This window comes from Mus pahari, chromosome 5 (assembly GCF_900095145.1).
Source record: "Mus pahari chromosome 5, PAHARI_EIJ_v1.1, whole genome shotgun sequence".
Taxonomy (NCBI): Eukaryota; Metazoa; Chordata; class Mammalia; order Rodentia; family Muridae; genus Mus; species Mus pahari.
The window spans coordinates 110736999-110757743 of NC_034594.1; the positions used below are offsets into that span (position 1 = coordinate 110736999).

At 43.0% G+C, this 20745-nt stretch overlaps 1 protein-coding gene and 1 pseudogene across 2 annotated transcripts in view; both read left to right on the plus strand.

The window, feature by feature from the left end:
- The first annotated feature begins 588 nt into the window (after positions 1-588).
- Kif14 (kinesin family member 14) overlaps positions 589-20745 on the plus strand; it is a 61157-nt gene continuing 41000 nt past the window's right edge. The window contains exons 1-13 of one of the 2 annotated variants that reach the window (XM_021197802.2): positions 603-1432; positions 1583-1825; positions 3888-4142; positions 6116-6203; positions 8867-8965; positions 10891-10943; positions 11829-11859; positions 12536-12643; positions 15111-15227; positions 15638-15753; positions 18400-18572; positions 19161-19308; positions 19529-19592. In XM_021197802.2, the coding sequence (XP_021053461.1) occupies positions 603-1432; positions 1583-1825; positions 3888-4142; positions 6116-6203; positions 8867-8965; positions 10891-10943; positions 11829-11859; positions 12536-12643; positions 15111-15227; positions 15638-15753; positions 18400-18572; positions 19161-19308; positions 19529-19592 (2325 nt within the window). Of the gene's footprint in view, positions 1826-3887; positions 4143-6115; positions 6204-8866; positions 8966-10890; positions 10944-11828; positions 11860-12535; positions 12644-15110; positions 15228-15637; positions 15754-18399; positions 18573-19160; positions 19309-19528; positions 19593-20745 lie in introns of both variants that reach the window. The other variant, XM_021197801.1, reaches the window with a different exon arrangement.
- On the plus strand, positions 19737-20181 carry LOC110321319 (annotated as a pseudogene).

Here is a 20745-nt window from a genome sequence, read left to right on the forward strand (position 1 = left end):
CACTCAATTTGTAGTGTATAATGTCTGTGGTACTTTCTTAGGAGTAGCCCCCCCTTGTGACATCGTGTTAATCTCCTCTGTAGGCATGCTTGTACTTAGCAGACATTGACGGTATTCAGAAACCTTCTTTACTTTGGACTGATTAGATGCTATGATTCCAAGCTGGGGGGTACTTAAAGTATGCTGACATACACGTGTTGACCTTTCTTGAATCACTTCGTTTGTAAGCTCCTTCTAGGCTAAGGAAATAAGGATGGGGAGGTCTTGCCTTTGAAGTCTGCAGTGTCTGTGGGTGCCCAGCCCCTAAGGGAACCCTTAGTAGCTATTTGTTGAATAACAACAAGTGAAGTCCTGTGAGGGTGGAGATTGCAGGAGGCTGTGTGGAGGTGCAGTGGGAAGCGGAGGTGGTGGTTTAGTCTAAGGTATCTAAAGACTTTGCTTCTGTAGTAGAAGTTTGTAGTAACCTTTTTTTTTTTTTTCCATATTTTTGTAGTTGGTCAGATGTTTCTTTGGGAACTGAAAGGAACAAAGTCCAGCACTGGGAAAAGGGTCTGACGTGCTCGGGTCCCTCACATCCTTTTAAAAAATTGCTTGCCGCCAAGATGTCAGTACACACTTCGCATAGCAGACACAACATCGGTAGCCTGGAGGTTTCTTCTTCACAGAAGATTTCAGCATCCAGTGGCCTCATCCACAGCAGCCGGCTGGAGCTGCACTTGAAGGCGGATATGTCAGAGTGTGAGAATCACGATCCATTAGTGAATGCTAGAAGTAAAACCGTCGACATAAATAGCACTTATGTTATCTCTGCCTGTAAAAAAACAAGAGAGACGCCCGTTGCCCCTGACGCCGGGAGACTGACCCTTCAGAGAAGGGCTACTTGTGGGAACAAAGAATCGTCTTTACTTGGTAGTGAGTTGGGAGACACTACGAGAAGAACAGCAGACACAAGTCTTAGGTTACAGCGGCGGCACGATAGAGCGGATTATGTGGGAAAGTGGGAGACATCGGATCCTGTGGGAGGTAACCCAGGAAGTAACTCTGCCTCACAGGCAGCGAGGACAGAAGCAAAGCGTGTAAATAATGATACCTGTGTCCTGTCGTCTATAGTCTCTGTGAAAGACTCAGACGACACCGGGTTGATGAAATGCAAAGACCCATGTCCTACCGTTGATGCCTCTAATGAAAAGGTGACAGTTAAGGACACAAACAATAGAGTGCCTGTGGGTTCCCAGCGGCAGACTGAAGCTATGAGATCAGGACACTTAGTGGTACCACCGACTGAGAGCAAGTCTGCTACCCAAGTGTCAGGAGGAAGAAACTCACACCGCGGAAATGCTGACAAGGACACTGTTAAACAAGTCGGTGCCTTTGGAAGTTCAGATACAAGAACCCCAGTGAAATGTGTTTTGGAACACAGATGGACACCAAGGCATGACCTGCCTCCACCGAAAAGCCCAGCTTTATCCACACTGAAAAACAATGGGAAGGACATCCCGAAACATGGCAGTACATTCAGAAGCTCAAGCTCAGAAGCGAGGACCCCGGTAAAATGTGTCCCAGAACACAGATGGACACCAAGGCATGACCTGCCTCCACCTAAAAGCCCAGCTTTATCCTCACTGAAAAACAGGATTGCAAGCCCTCGAGTTAAACCAAGGCCCAAAAGTTCTCTTTTTGCAAATAAAAGGGAAAGCTCACAAGAAAGCACATTCCCTCCAGAAGAAAAAAGTACAGTTCAGAATACCTTTACAGAACCAGACTCCTTAAAAGTAGAAAACAGTCAGGTGACAGTGGCCGTGCGCGTGAGGCCTTTCAGCAAAAGGTACGTCCAGTGTGTTAGCTCGCAGGCAGAGAATTCCATGTCATGATATGTCTGTAAGACTCTCTGCTTTTAGAAAGCCAGTGTCTTTAAAGTCGTTGGCAATTTCTCTTGGTACGGGGAATTGAACCCTAGGCCCCATGTATGCACTAGGTAGGTGCTGTATCATTGAGCCACATCGCCAGCCCACCAGTGTTCAGGCTTGATTGTATTTATACCGGTTATTTTTATAGTAGAATACAAAATTAAAATCTATATTTTATATCATATATCATATATATATATACATATATATGATATATATATATATGTGTATATATATATATATATATATATATATATATATACACACACACACACACACACACACACACACACACACACACACACACCTCTTTTAGAAACCGACCAGGCATGATTGTGCACACCTTTAATCCCAGCATTTGGGAGGAGGAGGCAGGTGGATCTTTGAATTTGAAGCCAGCCTGGTTTACATAAGTTCCAGGCCAGCCAAAGCTTCAGAGTGAGGCCTAGACCTAATGTGGCCAGGGGCAGGGAGAGGTTGCCCCTGAGTGAGTCATTTCATTCTCATGCAATCTCCTTTCAAATCTTTGATTTGTAGTTGTTGGGAATGTCTCTTTCCTTTCAAATGAGCCATACAAGCTCGTAGCTTCTCCAGAGAATGTTGTAGAGTGGCAATCATCAACAGTATCACCTGCATTTGGTACATAGTGTTCATAAATGCAGAGGCATAGCACACTTGATTTTTAAGGCATGGAATATTTCTTTAAAGGTGATTGCGGTTGGTGAGTCACAGATTATTGGTAAGACTTTAAAAAGTCAGCTGGGTGTGGAGGCCATGCCTTTGATTTCAGAGCTCACAGGCAGATCCCTAAATTCAAGGCCAGCCTGGTCTACAGAGTGAGTTCCAGGACAGCCAGGACTACACAGACAAACCCTGTCTTTAAAAAAAAAAAAAAAAAAATTAAAATTAAAAATTAAAAATACTTATAAATGAGTGTACAATAAAATTGCTTATAAGGCTTTTTGTTGTTGTTGTTTTGTTTTGTTATTTTGAGACAGGGTTTCTCTGTGTAGCCCTGGCTGTCCTGGAACTCACTCTGTAGACCAGGCTGGCCTCGAACTCAGAAATCTGCCTGCCTCTGCCTGCTTGTGTTTTAAGGATAGGGAGTTGTTAGTTTCTGAGTAACTTAGTGGATTTGGTGAGCACTATTTCAGCAAAGGAACTTAAGAGTTTGAACTGAAAGATGCAGTAGTTAGAGGTAAGTTAAGAAGTTATATAAAGGTTTTGTGTTTTGTTTTAAAGGGAGAGGGATGCTGGTGAGTTGTCCTAAGAAAGTCAAGCTAACAAAATCATCCCAGCCATGAAAGGGAGAGAGGCTGTGGAGAGGGCCGCCAGGCGGGGGGTTGGGGGGGGGGGGGGGGGGAGAGAAGCAAAGCCCAGGATGGGGGCTGCAACTGTGGGGTAGTAGAGGACCAAGGAAGGGCCCGGCTGCAGACTCTGTGGGAAGCACTGAAGGGTGGGGTGGGGAGGGAGTGATGACACAGATGGTCTGGAAGACATGGCAGATTTTAAAGCAGATTCTCAGGCAAGAGGCTGACAGCTGGGCCAGCAGTAGCGGTTTTGCTACTGAGTAAGTGAAGATTTTCTAAGTGGGAGGAAGGTTGCAAATGAAGCCTGGAACTGAGGGAAGCTCATGCAAGGAAGGACCCCGGTATTAACAAAGATTTCATGATCTGAACTGAAACAGAGATATAGGATGGGAACATTTTAAGCATTTTCCATAGAAAAGTTTAAACACTGGTTTTCCGGCCAAGGAATTTGAAATATTGGTTCCCTTTGAGTAGCTGCACTTGAAGGAACAGAAAATACACTTTGGAGACCCTCCGACCTTGGTTTCTTCGTTTTCTACGTCGAGCTCAGGAATTTGTCCCCAAGGAATGATGACCTTAAGCTTAGAGAAGCCTTTCTAGTATTCTTGTGGAGATGGCACTCAGAGGAGTGAGAGGGCCTTGACTTTTCTCTCCACGCTTCTTTTCCTAGAGAGAAGACTGAGAAAGAGTCCCAGGTTGTCTTCACCAATGGGGAAGAAATAACGGTGGAACATCCCGATATGAAACAAGTTTACTCTTTTATTTACGATGTTTCCTTTTGGTCTTTTGATGAATGTCACCCTGATTACGCCAGCCAGACAACTGTATATGAGACACTGGGTGCCCCACTCCTGGACAGAGCTTTTGAAGGCTATAACACCTGTCTCTTTGCTTATGGCCAGACTGGCTCTGGAAAGTCCTATACGTAAGTAATATCAGTCATACAACTAACCAAATGTTTATAGTTTTTTTCATCAGAAACCTCATAGTTGTAGAAAGAATACCACTGTTGTTTTATTAAAATTTACAAAATATTGTGTGTGTGCTGTGATGTCTTGTGCATGGGTACGTGTGCCCGTTTATGGAGGTCAGAGGACAGCTTTGTGAAGTTGGGTCTATCCTTCTGCCTTCAGGTTCTGGGAATTGACCTTAGGTCACCAGGCTTACCTGCCTTTACCTGCTGAACCACCTTGCCTTCCCAAGATTATAGTTTTGACTTCATGCAGATTTGGGCTCAGGTCTCATCTGCTGTTCTAGACTAGGTATAGATAATAAGCACACACTTGGCTCTCTAGGCTTTAGTTTACACATGAGATAATTTACCTTGTAAATGTAATTGTCTCTGTTTTGCTATAACTTTCATTTTTGTCTGTCTGTCTGTTTGTGTCTATTTATCTATTTGAGACAGGGTTTCTCTTTGTAGCCTTGGCTGTCCTGAATTCGCTTTGTAGACCAGGCTGGTCTCAAATTCACAGAGATCTGCCTACCTCTGCCTCCCATGTGCTGGGATTTAAGGTGTGAGCCATCCATGATCAGTTAATTTTATTTTCTATATTATGAGTGTTTTGCTTGCATAAATACTGGGTGCCTGAGGAGGCCAGAAGAAGGTGTCAGATCCCTTGGAACTCGAGTTACAGATGGTTGTGAGCCACCCTGTGGCTGCTGGGAATTAAATCCAGGCCTTCTAGAAGAGCAGCCAGTGCTCCTTACCACTGAGCCAATTCTCTAGCCCTAACTTGTATTTCTTTCTTTCTTTTTTTTTTGGTTTTTTTTTTTTTTTGGTTTTTTGAGACAGGGTTTCTCTGTATAGCCCTAGCTGTCCTGGAACTCACTTTGTAGACCAGGCTGGCCTCAAACTCAGAAATCCGCCTACCTCTGCTGGGATTAAAGGCGTGTGCCACCACGCCCAGCTTTGTATTTCTTTTTTGTTGTTGTTGTTTTGTTTTTTTCAAGACAGGGTTTCTCTGTGTAGACCAGACTGGCCTTGAACTCAGAAATCCACCTGCTTCTGCCTCCTGAGTGCTGGTATTAAAGGTGTGTGCCACCCACTGCCTGGTGTAACTTGTATTTCTTTTGTAAACTGAAATCAAATCAAAGAAGATTTGTGTGTGTGTGTGTGTGTGTGTGTGTGTGTGTGTGTGTGTGTGTGTGTATACTAAGAATTGATAGTAAGATATCTTGGTCTCATGTTTAGTAGATCGACACCTCAGTCTTTCTTGTGTTAACCAGTATGAGCAACTGTGAAATTACTGGATAAATACTTGACTAGAAATTTTGGTCATATACAAGTACCTGGTTTTATTTTCCTGAAGTAGGGTCTTATTAAAGATATTTTAATACGTACTTTAAGCAGGAAGGTTTGGAGAGAGGTGCTCAGAAGGAAGTCCTTACTTGTACTCTCACAGTAACCCTTCCTACTGTGTACTTCTGACATTCCCACTTAAGGACTGAATGGAGGTTTAATGGGGTTTAGTATCACATAGGAGGTCAGAGGGCTAACTCAGAAACATAAAAACTGGGCATAGTGGTTCATACCTGTAATCTCAAAATGTGGGAGGCAGAGGCAGGAGAGTCAAGTTCAGGACCTGCCTGGGCTTGTAGTCTCATGGTAGAGCACTTGCCTAGAATATGTGAAATTCCAGGTTCAATCCCCAACCCTGCTCCCATGCCCTGAAAAAAGAAATTGAAGCCAGCTCAGTGGCTATGTGAGACCCTGGCTTGAAGAAGTAAGGCCTCGATGAGGCGGGTTTGGTCCCTGAGCCTAGAGTCATAGGTACTAGTGATGGGTCTTATTTCCGTGTTCTCTAGTCCCTTCCCAGACCTTTTTTCCCAAATGAGTTTTTAAAGATTTCCAAACTAATCAATGTTGCTTCCTTCCTGTTTGCAATTTATTTCTAGGATGATGGGACTTAATGAAGAACCAGGAATAATTCCCAGATTCTGTGAAGATCTCTTTGCTCAAATAGCCAAAAAACAAACCTCAGAGGTATGCTCAAATTCAGTCACAGTCGTGACCGCCCAGACCCATCTCAAAGTCTAAAAGATGGCCTTCTCATTTCCAGATCATGCTTCTTTGGTGTGGATAGAGAGGGAGAGGGAAGGAGGTTCTCAATGCAGAAGCAGTTCTCCCTGGAGGTTGGGGGAGGGGGGCGGTGGTAGGCTCACCTTCAACTCCTGTGTTCTGGTCTGTAGCTCAGGCTGCCCTTGTATTCTCAGTTCTTCTGCCCCAGCCTCCTGAGTGCTGGGGCTCCCATGTGTGCACTGCCCCCACGCCTGGCTCCTTTGTTTCTCTCCTTCTGTGCTATGTAATGGCTTACAAGAAAGTGGTTATGTACCCGTTTGTGTATCTCTATACACAAGTAGGTGCACAGACTTAGCTAAACACTGCAGGATAGTGAAACCAGAGTAGGAACCCCGACTCAGCTTTAAAAGCCGTGCCCTTGTAGCCATACTACTGATAAGTTATTCCTCCACTGGTGAAATGCACCAATTCAAGACAGACTAGCTCGTAACTTAATTATCCTGTTTAAGCTAGTCTAAATTCTGCCACATGAGTTTGAGGCAAATCTGTTCCTGCCTCTGACCCTATCCCAGGAACGCTCTACCGGAACTTCCACCTCCTATTCCTGCCTCAGCTCATAAGCTGTCAGCTTTTTGTTGACAGGTGATGTTTCCATACAACACAAAAGAGATTCTTTCTATACCATGTAGGCTTTTGCTATCTGGAACTTTCTCTATAGAACAGGCTGCCTCAAAGAAGCCCACCTGCCTATGCCCCCTTAGCGCATGATTAAAGGCATGAGCCCCCTCGCCTGGCTGCATTTTTAGCTTTTTGAGAAACCTCAACACCGATTTCTGTAGTGGCTCCACCAATCCACATCTTACCAACAAGCAGTAAGGGGTCCTGTCTTTCTGCATCCCTGCCAGCACTTGTTGTCTTTGTGAGATGAAAGATTAGTTTTTTGCATTTCCTTGATGTCTAATTGTATATAACACTTAAAAACTGTCCAGTTCCGTAGACTTTTTTTTTAAGTTAGGTTGTTCACTGTCTAGGTTTTGTTTTTTTAAGCTCCATGTATGTTCTATACATGAGTCGTCTGTGAGATGTGTGGCTGGCAAAGGCTTTCTCCCATTTCTTTGACAGTCCGTGTTCTACTGGAGAGTGTCTGGGTTTCTCAGTGCGGGCAAGGCCTTGTACTTCATTTCTTTATATCCTTAGCAATATGCTAAAGCCACACACATGGTTGATAAGTACTTAAAATACTTAGTAGGCTTGAACTGAACTCTATCTAGAAGTTAACTTGTTAGAACTTTAGAAGAGAAACTTGCTTTATGGAGATAAAATTTATAGAACATTAACCATTTTAAAGTGTACGGTTTAGTGGTGTAGTATTTAAGACTTATCTTTATTCACTGTGGGGCAGACGTGTCACTGCGTGCTCCTGGGGCTCAGAAGGCAGCTTGTAGGGATCTGTTCTTTGTTCTACTATGTGGGTCCCCAAGATCAAACTCAGGTCCTCAGGCTGGGCACTGGTCCCTTGCCTGCTGACCCTCCTCACAGGCCCAAGAGACAGATTCCTCTTTTCTTTTTGTTTGTGTTTGTTCTCCCAGGCCAGGGTTTCACTGCAACCCTGGCAGTCCTGGAACTTGCTCTGTAGACCAGGCTGGCCTTGAATTTACAGAGGTCCGCCTGCCTCTGCCTCCTGGGATTAAAGGCATGTGCCACCATTGCCCCACAGCTTCTAGTGGTAAATTTTAATGCAATCTCAATGTAGTTCCAAAAAATTTCCATTGCCCCCAAAGAAGACTTTGAACATAGTAAATTGTCATGTCCCATTACTACTTCTTCCAAACTTGGGCAGTTACTAATCTGCTTAAGTCTCTGATTTTGTTTGCTTTGAAATTTTCACATAAATAGAATCATGTAATGTGTAACCCGTGTGTCTGGCTTCTTTCACTTGGCGTTGTTTGTCGGAGCCCTGTTTCAGTCAGAACTTTATTCCTTCCGGTGGCTGGATAATAATACCACAGGCTGTTTACATCTGTAGTAATAACACTGCTACACAAATGTATATTGGAACACTCACTATTCTATCAGAGTAGAAATGTGATCCCTGAGCTAAATTTGTGCTTAACCTTTGTGGAACTTTTTTTCCACAGTGGCGTTGCCATTTTATATTCCTCTCAAAAATTGTTTTTATTTTATGTGTCTGAGTGTTCACCTACATGTTCTGGTGCCCTTTGAGGCCAGAGGAGGACATTGGATTCACTGTAACTGGAGTTACAGGTGGCTGTTAGGTCATGTTGGTGCTGGGAACTGAATCCAGGTCCTCTGCAAGAGCAGCAGATGCTCTTAACTGCTGAGCCACCATGCCAGCCTCATTTATTGTTCTCATGGGTATGAAATGCTTTCTCATCGCGTTTTTGATTGGCATCTCCCTGCTGACAGGTGATGTTGATCTGTGCTTATCTACCAGTTATAGTGTTTCTCAGAGAAATCTCTGTTCAAGCTCTTTGCCTGATTTTTAATTTTGCTTTCTACATTAGCAGTAAGAGTTCAATAGGTTCTGGATCTGGATCTGTATTAGACGTGATTTGCAAAGATGCAAGGATAAAGTAAATTGGGTACTTTGTTTCTATTCCTTCCAGGTCAGCTACCATCTTGAAATGAGCTTCTTTGAAGTTTATAATGAAAAAATTCATGATCTTCTGGTTTGTAAAGGTGAAAATGGGCAGAGGAAACAACCAGTAAGAGTTTAAATAATTTTTCCTACATTTATTTATTTGTTTATGGGGAAGGGTGGCACGTGCATGGGGAAGTCTGGACAACTCAGCTGGAATCCCAGGGACGGAACTCAGGTCATCAGGCTTGCTAAGTGTGTGTGCACATGTGTGTGTATACACACACATGCACGCACGCATGTGTGCACATACACATGTGTGCATGTGTTTGTATGTATGTATGTATGTAGATGCATGTGCATGTGTGTGTTCGTGTGTGTGTGTGTGTATGTATGTATGTATGTATGTATGTAGATGCATGTGCATATGTGGCGGTAGGTGACTGGGGACAGGAGGACAGGCTCATGGAGACTATTCTCTCCTTCCAGTGTGGGTTCTCTTTTCAGGATCAGTTCAGGCCATCAGGCTGGGGGCAGGCACCTTTGCCTGCTGGGCCGTCTGCCCCTGTTTATCATTTGTTTTTATTTCTATGTAACTACATACATTTGTGAGATCCCTTGAGAACATGGCTTCATTTTTTACAAAAAATGCTTTCATGTGATAACAAATTCTTTGAGTCTCCAATTTAACTACATTATTTAGAAGTATCTGAACATCACGAATGAAAATTAAACTAGTTGTGATTTAGCTTGTTCTTAACTTTTTAGCAAGCAGCAGGGGACAGCAGTGCACACCTTTAATCCCAGCATTTGGGAGGCAGATGGATCTATGCGCTCAAGACTAACTAACCCTACAGAGCGAGTTCCAGGACAGCCAGGTCTATACAAAGAAACCCTGCCTCAAAAACAAAAAACAATAAATAAATAAATTTTAATCAGTGTTGTCTAAAAGTTAAAAATAAAATATTTGCCCTACGATTTATTAAGACTACATGAGTCAAATACAGAATTTCTAATAGTCTGTGGGCCAAAAAATAGATGTTTTAAAAACTGTGTTCTTATAGAGTGTGCATTTCAAATGGATTTGATGTTTTAAAATGTACGTGTGTAGGGAGGGGGGGCACACATACATGTGCGTCTGCTGTGTGTGGAGGCCAGAGTTCAGCCTCAGATGCCATCAGAATATTGTCTACCCTTGAGGCAGGCTGTCCCATTGCCCAGAGCTCAGCAGTTAGGCCCAGAGGGCCTGGTGCCTCCACTTCCCCAGCTCTCCAGGGATTGAACTCACTTTCAAGGCCATTGCCCCAGCATCTACTTATCTGATGCTTTGTAGATCATCAATGAAAAAGATTTTCAGTTAAAAAGCAAAGCAAAACTGCAGTTAGAATTGAAGTTTTAATTTTATGGAGGATGTCTCAATACAAGAAATAAAAATCTAAAATCTCTTTGTCTTATTAAATTTACCATTGGTAACACTGAGAAACTTAAAATCACATTTTCTTCAATGATGTCTATACAATTTAAAAATTTTGGATTAAAGCTTTAAAAAAAAAAAAAAAAAAAAAAAGCTTGCTCTTTTTAAAAAAATGATTATCAAGACAGTTTCGCTTTGTAGCCCTGGCTGTCCTGGAACTCACTCTGTAGACCAGGCTGGCCTCGAACTCAGAGATCCTCCTGCCTCTGCCTCTGCCTCTGCCTCCTGAGTGCTGGGATTAAAAGTGTGTACCACAGCTCTGTATAGGTGAAAATTTTAATATCTGAAGTTTACAATGAATTTATTTTAGAGAGACTTAAAAGCATGTATAATAGCTGCTATAGGAGTTAACTTAATAAACAGTAAGACATGTACAGTCTGTATATTATGCACCTAAAGCATTTCTGGTGAGGATGTTTCTTTGTGACTTACACATTTTGTGAGAACCTTTATTTCTTTCTGGATAGAGTAAAGATAAGTCTCTATCTCAAACTTGAATTGAAAAATAAAAAGATTCAGAATTGTATTTTCTACGAAATATTTGTCACATTCTTAAAGATGTAATGTTTCCCCCCCAGCTGCGCGTGAGGGAGCACCCTGTTTCTGGACCGTATGTTGAAGGTCTGTCAATGTAAGTGTCCGCAAGCCAGCATGAGGGAGAGCAGCATTCAGAGAGAGCATCCTTATCACACTGCATTTGCATCCCAGCTTTGAGACCTGTATCCTCGTGCTTCTCTCCCATCAGTCCAACAGGCTCTTAGTTCTTTGTTCTTGTATTGTCAATATCTTTCAAAATGCCTGCACGTCTCTGACACCAGCTATTGACTAATCTAACTATAAATGTCCATTTCCTTCCTATTCTTATCTCCCCCCCCCCTCCACCCTCACCGCCATCAGCTTAGCACCTTTACAACTCACATTTTACCTGTTACTGTAAGAGGCTAAGTGAAGAGTCTCACCCCTGCTGGGAGCCACTGGCTCTCTTTCTGCATTCTCGCGCTTCTCCTTAGGGAAAAGGAAAATGGTTTGATATCAATTCAGCTCTGTTCAATAACATGCATATTGTACATGTACATATATGTTGATATATGTATTTTGGTGTTACAAAGTAGAATATTATAATATTATGATTCCAAGTCTTTTAGTAGGGAAAAAAGTGGTAATTTCTGGTAAAACTTAAAGCATTATCATATTTCCTAACTTTTAAGGAATGACTTAGGAGAGAGTTAGTGTGATAATGTTTGTGAATTGTTTCATTATGAGTATCAGAGGGTAATTATTAAAAGATTATTAATTTATTGAAGCTGGGTGTGGTGGCTCACGCCTGTAATCCCAATACTTAGGAGGCAGAGGCAGGCGGATTTCTGAGTTTGAGGCCAGCCTGGTCTACAGAGTGAGTTCCAGGATAGCCAGGGCTACACAGAGAAACCCTGTCTCGAAAAAAACCAAAAAAAAATTATTGAACAAGAATAAAATCATTAATTAAATCCTTTTTGTCTTTTTACTTCTTAAACAGGAATGTTGTGGGTTCTTACTCTGATATTCAGGTAAGATTGGTTATATTTTATCTCATTTTAACTAGATAGAGTGCAACGATAAACATTTATGAGACTGTTTTCCCTAAATTGTTGGCGTGAGTGAAGGGGAAATCTTGTAAACTGAATGTGCACATTAAGATTTAACCAAACTAGCTGATTTTCTCAGCTAAAATACTGCACATCCTGTCACTTTAGAAGATTAGAGAAAGATTGTATGTTGTGAGTGAGTGAGTGAGTGAGTGTGTGTGTGTGTGTGTGTGTGTGTGTGTGAGAGAGAGAGAGGGAGAGAGAGAGAGAGAGAGAGATTTTTTTTGAAACAGGGTTTCTCTGTGTAGCCCTGGCTGTCCTGGATCTTGCTCTGTAGACCAGGCTGGCCTCGAACTCACAGAGATCTGCCTGCCTCTGCCTCCGGAGTGCAGGGATTAATGGTGTGCGCCACCACTGCCTGACCAGAAAGATTCTTAAGGGCATTATTTCCTGGAACACGTTTCCGTGAAAGAAACAAATAGAGCAAGAACCGAAAGAGGCAAAGGCCATGTAAATTGTTAAAAGATAATTTCTTCCTATAAATTAAGCTTGTGTGTAAGTTATAAACGTATGTGAAAATCAACTGTGCTTTCTTTTTTGTTACTTAATCCTTTTTGAGTGAGTCACCGTAGGCCCATCTGGCCTTCTTTCTTACTAGAGCTGGCTGGAACTAGGAAATAAACAAAGAGCCACGGCGGCCACCGGCATGAACGATAAAAGCTCCCGGTCTCATTCCGTTTTCACCCTGGTGATGACGCAGACCAAGGTATTTTTTTATTGTAACTCACTTTCACTTTTAAAATATAATTACATTCTTTACCCCTTTCCTTTCCTTCCTCCTCTTCCTCCTTCTCAAATGCATGTCCTCTTTTCCTGTAGTTGTTATTATCTGCACACACACACGCATTACTCCACTTGTCTGTGTGTATATGATCTCAGGGCAGACCCCGTGGTATTGGATAGCCACTTATGGGTCTTATCCCTGAAGAAGACTGCTTCTGCCCCTCTTGGCGTGCCTCAGTTGCCTGTAGTTGAGCGGTAGAGTCCCGGAATGGTTTTTTTCCTTTCTAGATCGGCATGTCTCTTGGTATTACCCCTGCTCAGGTCTTGTTTAGGCCACTGTACCATTGAGACATCATGGGTGATGCTTTCCTGACATCTTTGGGAGACAAAATCTCACAGCAGGTCTCCTGGTCCTCTGACTCTTACAGCCTTTCTGCCTCCTCTTCCAAGATTTCCCTCAGCCTTAAGTGCAGGTGTGTGTGGCCCACGGACCTGATGGGGCCGGCACCCTGTGAGCAGTTGTCTCTGCTTTCTCTAAGGGTCTCTCTTCAAAGAGAAGCCACACTTACCTGTGCATATAAGGATACATATTTAAAATACAGCTAGGAATTATGCTACTTAGTAAAGTGGTCGTAGGTTCTCCTTTAAGATCCATGACCTCATTAGCCCTGTGTAATTGGTTAGGTTTGCAGGCATGGTTCCCCTTCTGTTGAGTGAGGTCTATTAGACAGCTGTTGGCTATCACCAATATATGAGCGCCACTATTGCACCGATAGTGAGCTCTCGCTTGCTGGTGATGGTTGGGGCTCACAGGCCCCATGGCTGCATAGGACTATTGTCCCCTCCCCTGGCAGCTTCAGCTCAGCTCTGGTTAAGGTCCTGAATCCTGTGTCCCACGTGCAAAGTCTTTTGTTGTTGGTGGTGACTTTCATAGATAAGAGTGAATGTGTTTGTTCTGTGTTTGTCTTATTTACTTCTGTAAATCTAAAAGTAGATATATAGATATCTTGTTATAAATGTAAATAGATTATAGGAAACGTCACATTAACTTTTAATGACTTGTTATGTATATCAATATAGTATTTTATCATCTTTTAATCAAGACAAAAGTATAGCAATGTATGACAATATATAGCAATTTTAGAATAATTGGAAAGACATTAGAAAATAAGAGCTTTTTAATACTACGGAGGTAAGGCAGTGAAGTGCTTATAGATCCATGTTAACATGTTGGACACAGCAGCTCAGACCTGCAGCACAAGCGTGAGAATCTGAGTTCGAGACCCAGGCCCTTGTTAAGGTGTTGGGCACAGACTTGCAATCTCAGCCCTGAAGAGGCCCAGACTGGCAGATCCCCAGCTTGTTGTCCAGACAACCTAGGCTACATGGTGGGCTTAAGGGCAAGGTGGGATAGATGGTTTCTGAAGAGAAACACCTGAGCTGGTCTCCTGATCCATACGTGTGTATGTATACATGCATGAACATTCTCACACATGTACCCATACACATGCATGCTGAAACACAGAAAAAGAGTATTAGGTTTTGTTTTGTTTTGTTTTTAAATCATGCATAGGTTCCAGTCCTAAAAACCTCTGTAAACATTTTGGTATATAACCTTTCAGTTGGTTGTGATCACAATCAGATTTCACAAAACTTTTAACAATCATATGCATAGAAATTCTTTGTAGAGTTAATTTTTAAAGTTTTATTCTATTATAATTGGATTTTCTCGGCTGTTAGACATTTATAGTGATTTGGAATGTTTTGTTATTATACTGTGGAGATAATCAACATTTCTCCATTCATAGTTGTTTGCTTAAGATAGCTAAGTCGTTAAGACTTTTATTCCTTTAAAGTAAGCTAATTTTTTTATATATTTGTCACAATCGAAGTGTTGTTCAATGTGTGTGTGTGTGTGTTTTTAAAGATTTATTTATTATATGCAAGTACACTGTAGCTATCTTCAGACACACCAGAAGAGGGAGTCAGATCTCATTACAGATGGTTCTGAGCCACCATGTGGTTGCTGGGAATTGAACTCAGGACCTCTGGAAGAGCAGTCAGGGCTCTTAACCCCTGAGCCATCTCACCAGCCCAGTGTTGTTTTTAATAGACCTCGTGGATACGATTGTATCTACACTGTAAGAGGTGATTTTAAAAAGAAATTTTGGGGTCTGGAGAGATGACTCAGAGGCTAAGAGGCTCTGATGTTCCTCCACAAGTCCTGAATTCAATTCCCAGCAACCACATGGCAGCTCACAACCATCTGTGATGAGATCTGATGCCCTCTTCTGGCATGGAAGCACACATGCAGACAGACCACTGTATACACAATAAATAAATAAGTCTTTAAAAAAATTATAACTTAACTAGCTTCGCCTCTTAAAGGCTTAGGTTGATGACATGTCATTTACAAACCCATCAACTCTCTCCCCGCACTGCTGCTGTAGACAGAGGTTGTGGAGGGCGAGGAGCACGACCACAGGATCACGAGCCGCATAAACCTCGTGGACTTGGCCGGCAGTGAGCGCTGCTCCACCGCCCACTTGACTGGGGAGCGACTGAAGGTAAGATTGCACGGGGCACCTCTCTCTGCTGTGGGTTGGGGTCTTACTGTGTTGCTGAGCGACCCTCCTGCCTCGGGCCCCATAGTAGTGGGGACTACAGGTGCACCCCAGTGTTCCCCCCACTCTTCTCATGATGCTGAAACTCACTCTGAGGACATTGTTTTTTAAGGAAGTGCAAATTGAATATACTTAACAAAAAAAGTGTCTTTATCTTTAGTACAGATTGCTGTGGTTTATACACTGCATTGGGATTAGGTTTCAAAGAAAATTAACGTTGAGTCATAAAAATGTCAATAGTTTATGGAAAAAAGTATTTACTCAGTAATTGTATGAGGAGAAAGGTATATGTTGTGAATAAATTTGTTGCTGAGAGGTTAAGAAAAATAATCATCATTGAATCTCACACACAGGAAGGTGTGAGCATTAACAAGTCCTTGCTAACTTTGGGGAAGGTCATATCTGCACTCTCCGAGCAAGCAAATGGAAAGAGGGTTTTTATTCCGTATCGTGAATCCACTCTTACATGGCAAGTATCTTTAAAAGCATAAATAATTGCATTTGTTTTCGGTTGTGGTGTACGGTGTGGTGTATTTGTGTTTGTGCACATATGTGTGCAGGCATGCTTGCCTGTGTATGTACATGTAGAAGTCAAGGGTCGAATTCAGGAGTCTTTGGTTCTTTTTCCAACTGAATTTTTGAAACAAGATCTCTCACTGAATCTGGAGCTCAATGTTCTGGTTTGAATGGCTGGCTAGTCTTTGGGGTCCACCTTGTCCCACAGCACTGGGGGGTCTAGATGGGTTTCTTAGTTACTGTCCTATTGCTGTGACAAAACACTATGACCAAGGCAACTTAGAAAAAAAATTAGAGAGAGAGAGAGAGAGAGATAGAGAGAGAGAGAGAGAGAGGGAGAGAGAGAGAGAGAGAGAGATATCATGACCATAGTGCAGAGAAAAGCAGCAAGCAGGCAGGCATGGAACTGACACAGTAGCTGAGAGCTTGCATCTGATCCATAGCCATGAGGCAGAAGGAGGGGGAGGAGGGAGAGGGGGAGAGCCAACCAAAATGGCGTGGGCTTTGAAACTTCAGTAACACACCTCCTCCAACAAGGTCATATCTAATCCTTACCAAATAGTGCCTTTCACCAATTAAAGACCAAGCATTCAGACATATAAGCCTATGGCTTATTCAAACCACCAAAGTGTGTGCCACCATGCCCAACTCTCATGTGGGTTCTGGGGCCCTGAGCTCAGGTCTTCATGCTTGCCTAGCAAGCACTTTACCCACTAAGCATCTCTTCAGCCCTGAAGAAGAACTGTGTAAGCTATGGTGGATTGGGATGGGAGAGTGCTTGCCTGGTATGCACAAAGTCTGCTAAACACACGTGTGCGCACACACACACACACACACACACACATACATGCACGTACACACACAGGCACACACAGTGAAGAAGAGGATAAGAGGCTGCTTTCATATCATTTTGGCATAGAGGAGAACTATGAGTTCCAGAAACAATCTCCCTGGAGTTGAATCTCAACTTCGCATTTTATAAATTCTGACTTGGTAAACTCAGTAGTGTGACCTGTTTCCTCATCTATAAAATGGAGGTCACGTGGAAACCTTTTAAAGCAGCAGTGAGGTTAAATGTAAAATCCTAAGAGAATGAATGTAAAGCGCCCTGCTTATGCTTGGTAGGGTTTACCATGTATCACCAAACGTTTGCTCCGTGTGTAAAGTAGATAGAATTGAATAATTCTGTTTGCCTAGCACTTAACAGCTAACACAGAGCTCTTCCGTGTTTTTATAGCGAGTATACACTTTACTTCTGGTACATCATTACCCTGTATGCATTTAGTGTTCAACTTCTTTTTTTTTTTTTTTAAAGATTTATTTATTTATTATATGTAAGAACCCTGTAGTTGTCTTCAGACACACCAGAAGAGGGCATCAGATCTCATTACAGATGGTTTTGAGCCACCATGTGGTTGCTGGGATTTGAACTCAGGACCTCTGGAAGAGCAGTCAGTGTTCTTAACCACTGAGCCATCTCTCCAGCCCTAGTGTTCAACTTCTAATAAACACAAATGTAGATAGACAGCCCACAGCTTCCAATCGTTTTACTTGAAATTTTTCTGCTTTATAATTGTGAAAGATGTTAAGCATTCAGGAAAAATGACTCCTTATTTTCAGGACTTTTTTTTTCTCTGTATAGCCTTTTCAGGACTTTTTTTTTTTCTCTGTATGGCTGTCCTGGAACTCACTCTGTAGACCAAGCTCGCCTCGAACTCAGAAATCTGCCTGCCTCTGCCTCCCAAGTGCTAGAATTAAAGGCGTGCGCCACCACTGCCCAGCCAGGTCATTTTTAAAAAAATATTTTGTGTGTGTGCATGTTACAGTGTGCATGTTTGTATGTCTGCATGTTGCAGTGTGCATGTTGAAGTGTGCATTATTGTGTCTGCATGTTGGCGGTGTGCATGCAGAGCTCTCATGTAGAACATTACCTCACATGGAGTGATTTCCTCTAATTCTATCCATTTCTGCATGTGTTTCATAATTTCATTTTTCCCCTCAGCTGACTAATACTCCATTGTGTGGATGTACCACATTGTCATTATCTCTTCTGCTGTTGGTGGACATCCGGGCTGTTTCCAGTTTCTGGCTGTTGGGATAGAGCAGCAGTGAAGAGGATGAGCAAGTGTGACTGTAGCACGATGCTGAGTCCTTTGCTTTGAGTGATGTCACTGGTCTGGAGGGAATTGTTCCAGCTTCCTGAAGAGCCACCACACTGGTTTTCATAGTGGCTGTACAGATCTGCACTCCTGGCTCTACCCAGAACAGCCAGAAACTGGAAGCAGCCTGTCTGGCCATTCTGACTGCGGTAATCTCAAAGTAGTTTTCATTGCATTTCCCTGATGACTAAGGATGTGGAACATGTCTTTAAGTGTTTCTCAGCCGTTTGTGTTTTTATCTTTCAAGAACTCATTTTTAGTTGACTTATTTGTACTTTTTTTAGTTCTTTATATATATTGGATGTTAGCCCTCTATCAGTTGCATAGTCAATGAAAAATCTTTCCCCGTTCTATTGATTTGAGTTTTCTAGACAGTTACTGCTACCAGGCGGTTGTAGACCAGAAGTCTAACTGTGGCTGCTTTTCTCTTTAACTTAAAGGCTATTAAAAGAAAGCCTGGGTGGAAATTCAAAAACAGCCATGATTGCTACCGTCAGTCCTGCTGCCAGCTACATAGAGGAAACGTTGAGCACACTCAGATACGCCACCCAAGCCCGCCTGATAGTCAATATCGCCAAAGTCAACGAGGACATGAATGCAAAGCTGATCAGAGGTGACTGTTGCTTCAAGTTTTATTATCCATTTTACACGTATGTGTTTGTGCACACTGAATGTGTGTGTATATGCACATGTGTTTGCGTACTGTATTGTGGACACCCAAGGCTAATGTTAGGAGTCTCTCAAGATTGCTCTCCATCTTTTTTATTTAAGGTGGTTTCTTTCAGTTGACCCCAAGCTCCCCAACATGTCTAAGCTAGCTAGTTGTCTCTGCCTTGCAAGTAGTGGGATTATAGAAAGGCTGCTATGCACAACAAGCCTTTTACCAAGCTTCCCCCCATTTTCCTAATTATAAAAATATTCCACAGTTTAAGTTTGATTAATTCCAATTTTAATATATATATATATATATATATATATATATATATATATATAAATAATTTTGAGAAAACTATTTTTCCATGCCTGTTTGCTAATGTGTCCTAGTTACAAATCTGACAGAGATGGAGGATATACGTGTACAGTGAGAGAGGGGAAGTGTGAGAGGGGATCGGGGAAAGGTTAGGAAAGAGTGGTTGAGGGGGAATGGAAATCTTTTTCCAGACTTAGCCAGTCACCACATGACTCTTTTACAAATCTTTAGATTTGAAAGCAGAAATTGAAAAGTTAAAAGCTGCCCAGAGAAACAACCGGAGCATTGACCCTGAACGGTACCGACTCTGTCGGCAAGAGATAACGTCCTTAAGGATGAAGCTGCATCAGCAGGAGAGAGACATGGCAGAGATTCAAAGGTGAGTGCACTCAGAACCGGAAACATGGAGGTCTTGCTCCACGCTCAGAGGACTGGGAGAGCTGTGGGAGACTCCCGGATCTTTCTCACCACCTCCGTTAGAGTGGAACTCAGTTGTCATGTGGTAAGTGGTTGTCGGTATTCCGCAAGCTTCTTTGGTAGTCTCTTAATTTCAGTCCTCCACAAGTGGACTTTTAACTTCAGTGTTTTCTTTTTTGCAGAGTATGGAAGGAAAAGTTTGAACAAGCTGAAAAAAGAAAACTTCAAGAGACAAAGGAGTTACAGGTATCATTTCGATTTCTGAAGCTGACTCAAAATAGAAAAAGTCCGTCTGTGAATTCCATTTTCTATCTTTATCATATAACAGTTCTGTACAAGGAAATACATAAAGATAATTAACAAAGAATCGTTAAGAGACCAAGGGCTCTAAGGCAGATCACAAAGCCACTGCTGGTCTCTCCAATTCTAATCTGCACCTGCACTGGAATCAGGCTGGTGTCTGCGCCCTCCTGAGCAGACCAGGGCCGCCTAAGCAGCCTTCCCGGGCAGCTCTCCAGGCCCTGGCCAGACCAGTGTTATCTCCTGGGACCTTGATGCAGCAGCCAGGTGTATTGGTGCTGAGGCCAGCACAGCTGGTGTGACTGGTTCAGGGCCTGGCATTGGAGGGCGTTGACAGCTTGATTCATGGCTGTATCAGGAACCAGGCCCTCAAGCAGCAGCTCCTCTCCTATTCTGTTCTGGGCTTTGCCCTGGCTGAGGCCACAGGCCCTTCTCTTTGGTGGTCACCTTCCTTATCCTTCTTACCGTGCAGTCTCTGCGGGAATCACTCAGCCGTCCCTGCTGTCCCCGCTGTCCCCGATGCTGGGTGTGCTAAGCTTTACCACTGAAACAGAAGAACCATCAGGCTGGGCAGTGGTGGCGCACGCCTTAAATCCCAGCACTTGGGAGGCAGAGGCAGGTGGATCTCTCAGTTCGAGGCCAGCCTGGTCTACAGAGTGAATTCCAGGACAGCCAGGGCTACACAGAGAAACCCTGTCTTGAAATGAAACAAAGCAAAACAAAAAAGAACCGTCAGGATGCGAGTGTGGGGAGAACAGCTGGTTCTGGCTTGTGGTTTTCTAGGCTCTATGCAGGGATGGCGATCACTGCAAAGTTTCCTTTGCAGTGGGAAAGGTGGATTTAAAGAAGGAAAGACGGGGTTTTGGAAGGAGAGTCATTTAGGAGCTGCTGGTGTGGTGACGGCATGAGATAGTGAGAGCTTAGTCAAGGGCCATGGCGGTCACGAAGGAGGTGGGGTCAGGAGGCAGAGCTGTGAGAGAGGGATAACTGCCTTTATTATTTCAGACTTTTTGTCCTCTGTATATGTGTGCTATATCATGGGGGATGTGTTCTGAAGATTCTGAATGTGGGTCATCAGGTGTGTGACGTACCTTTACTG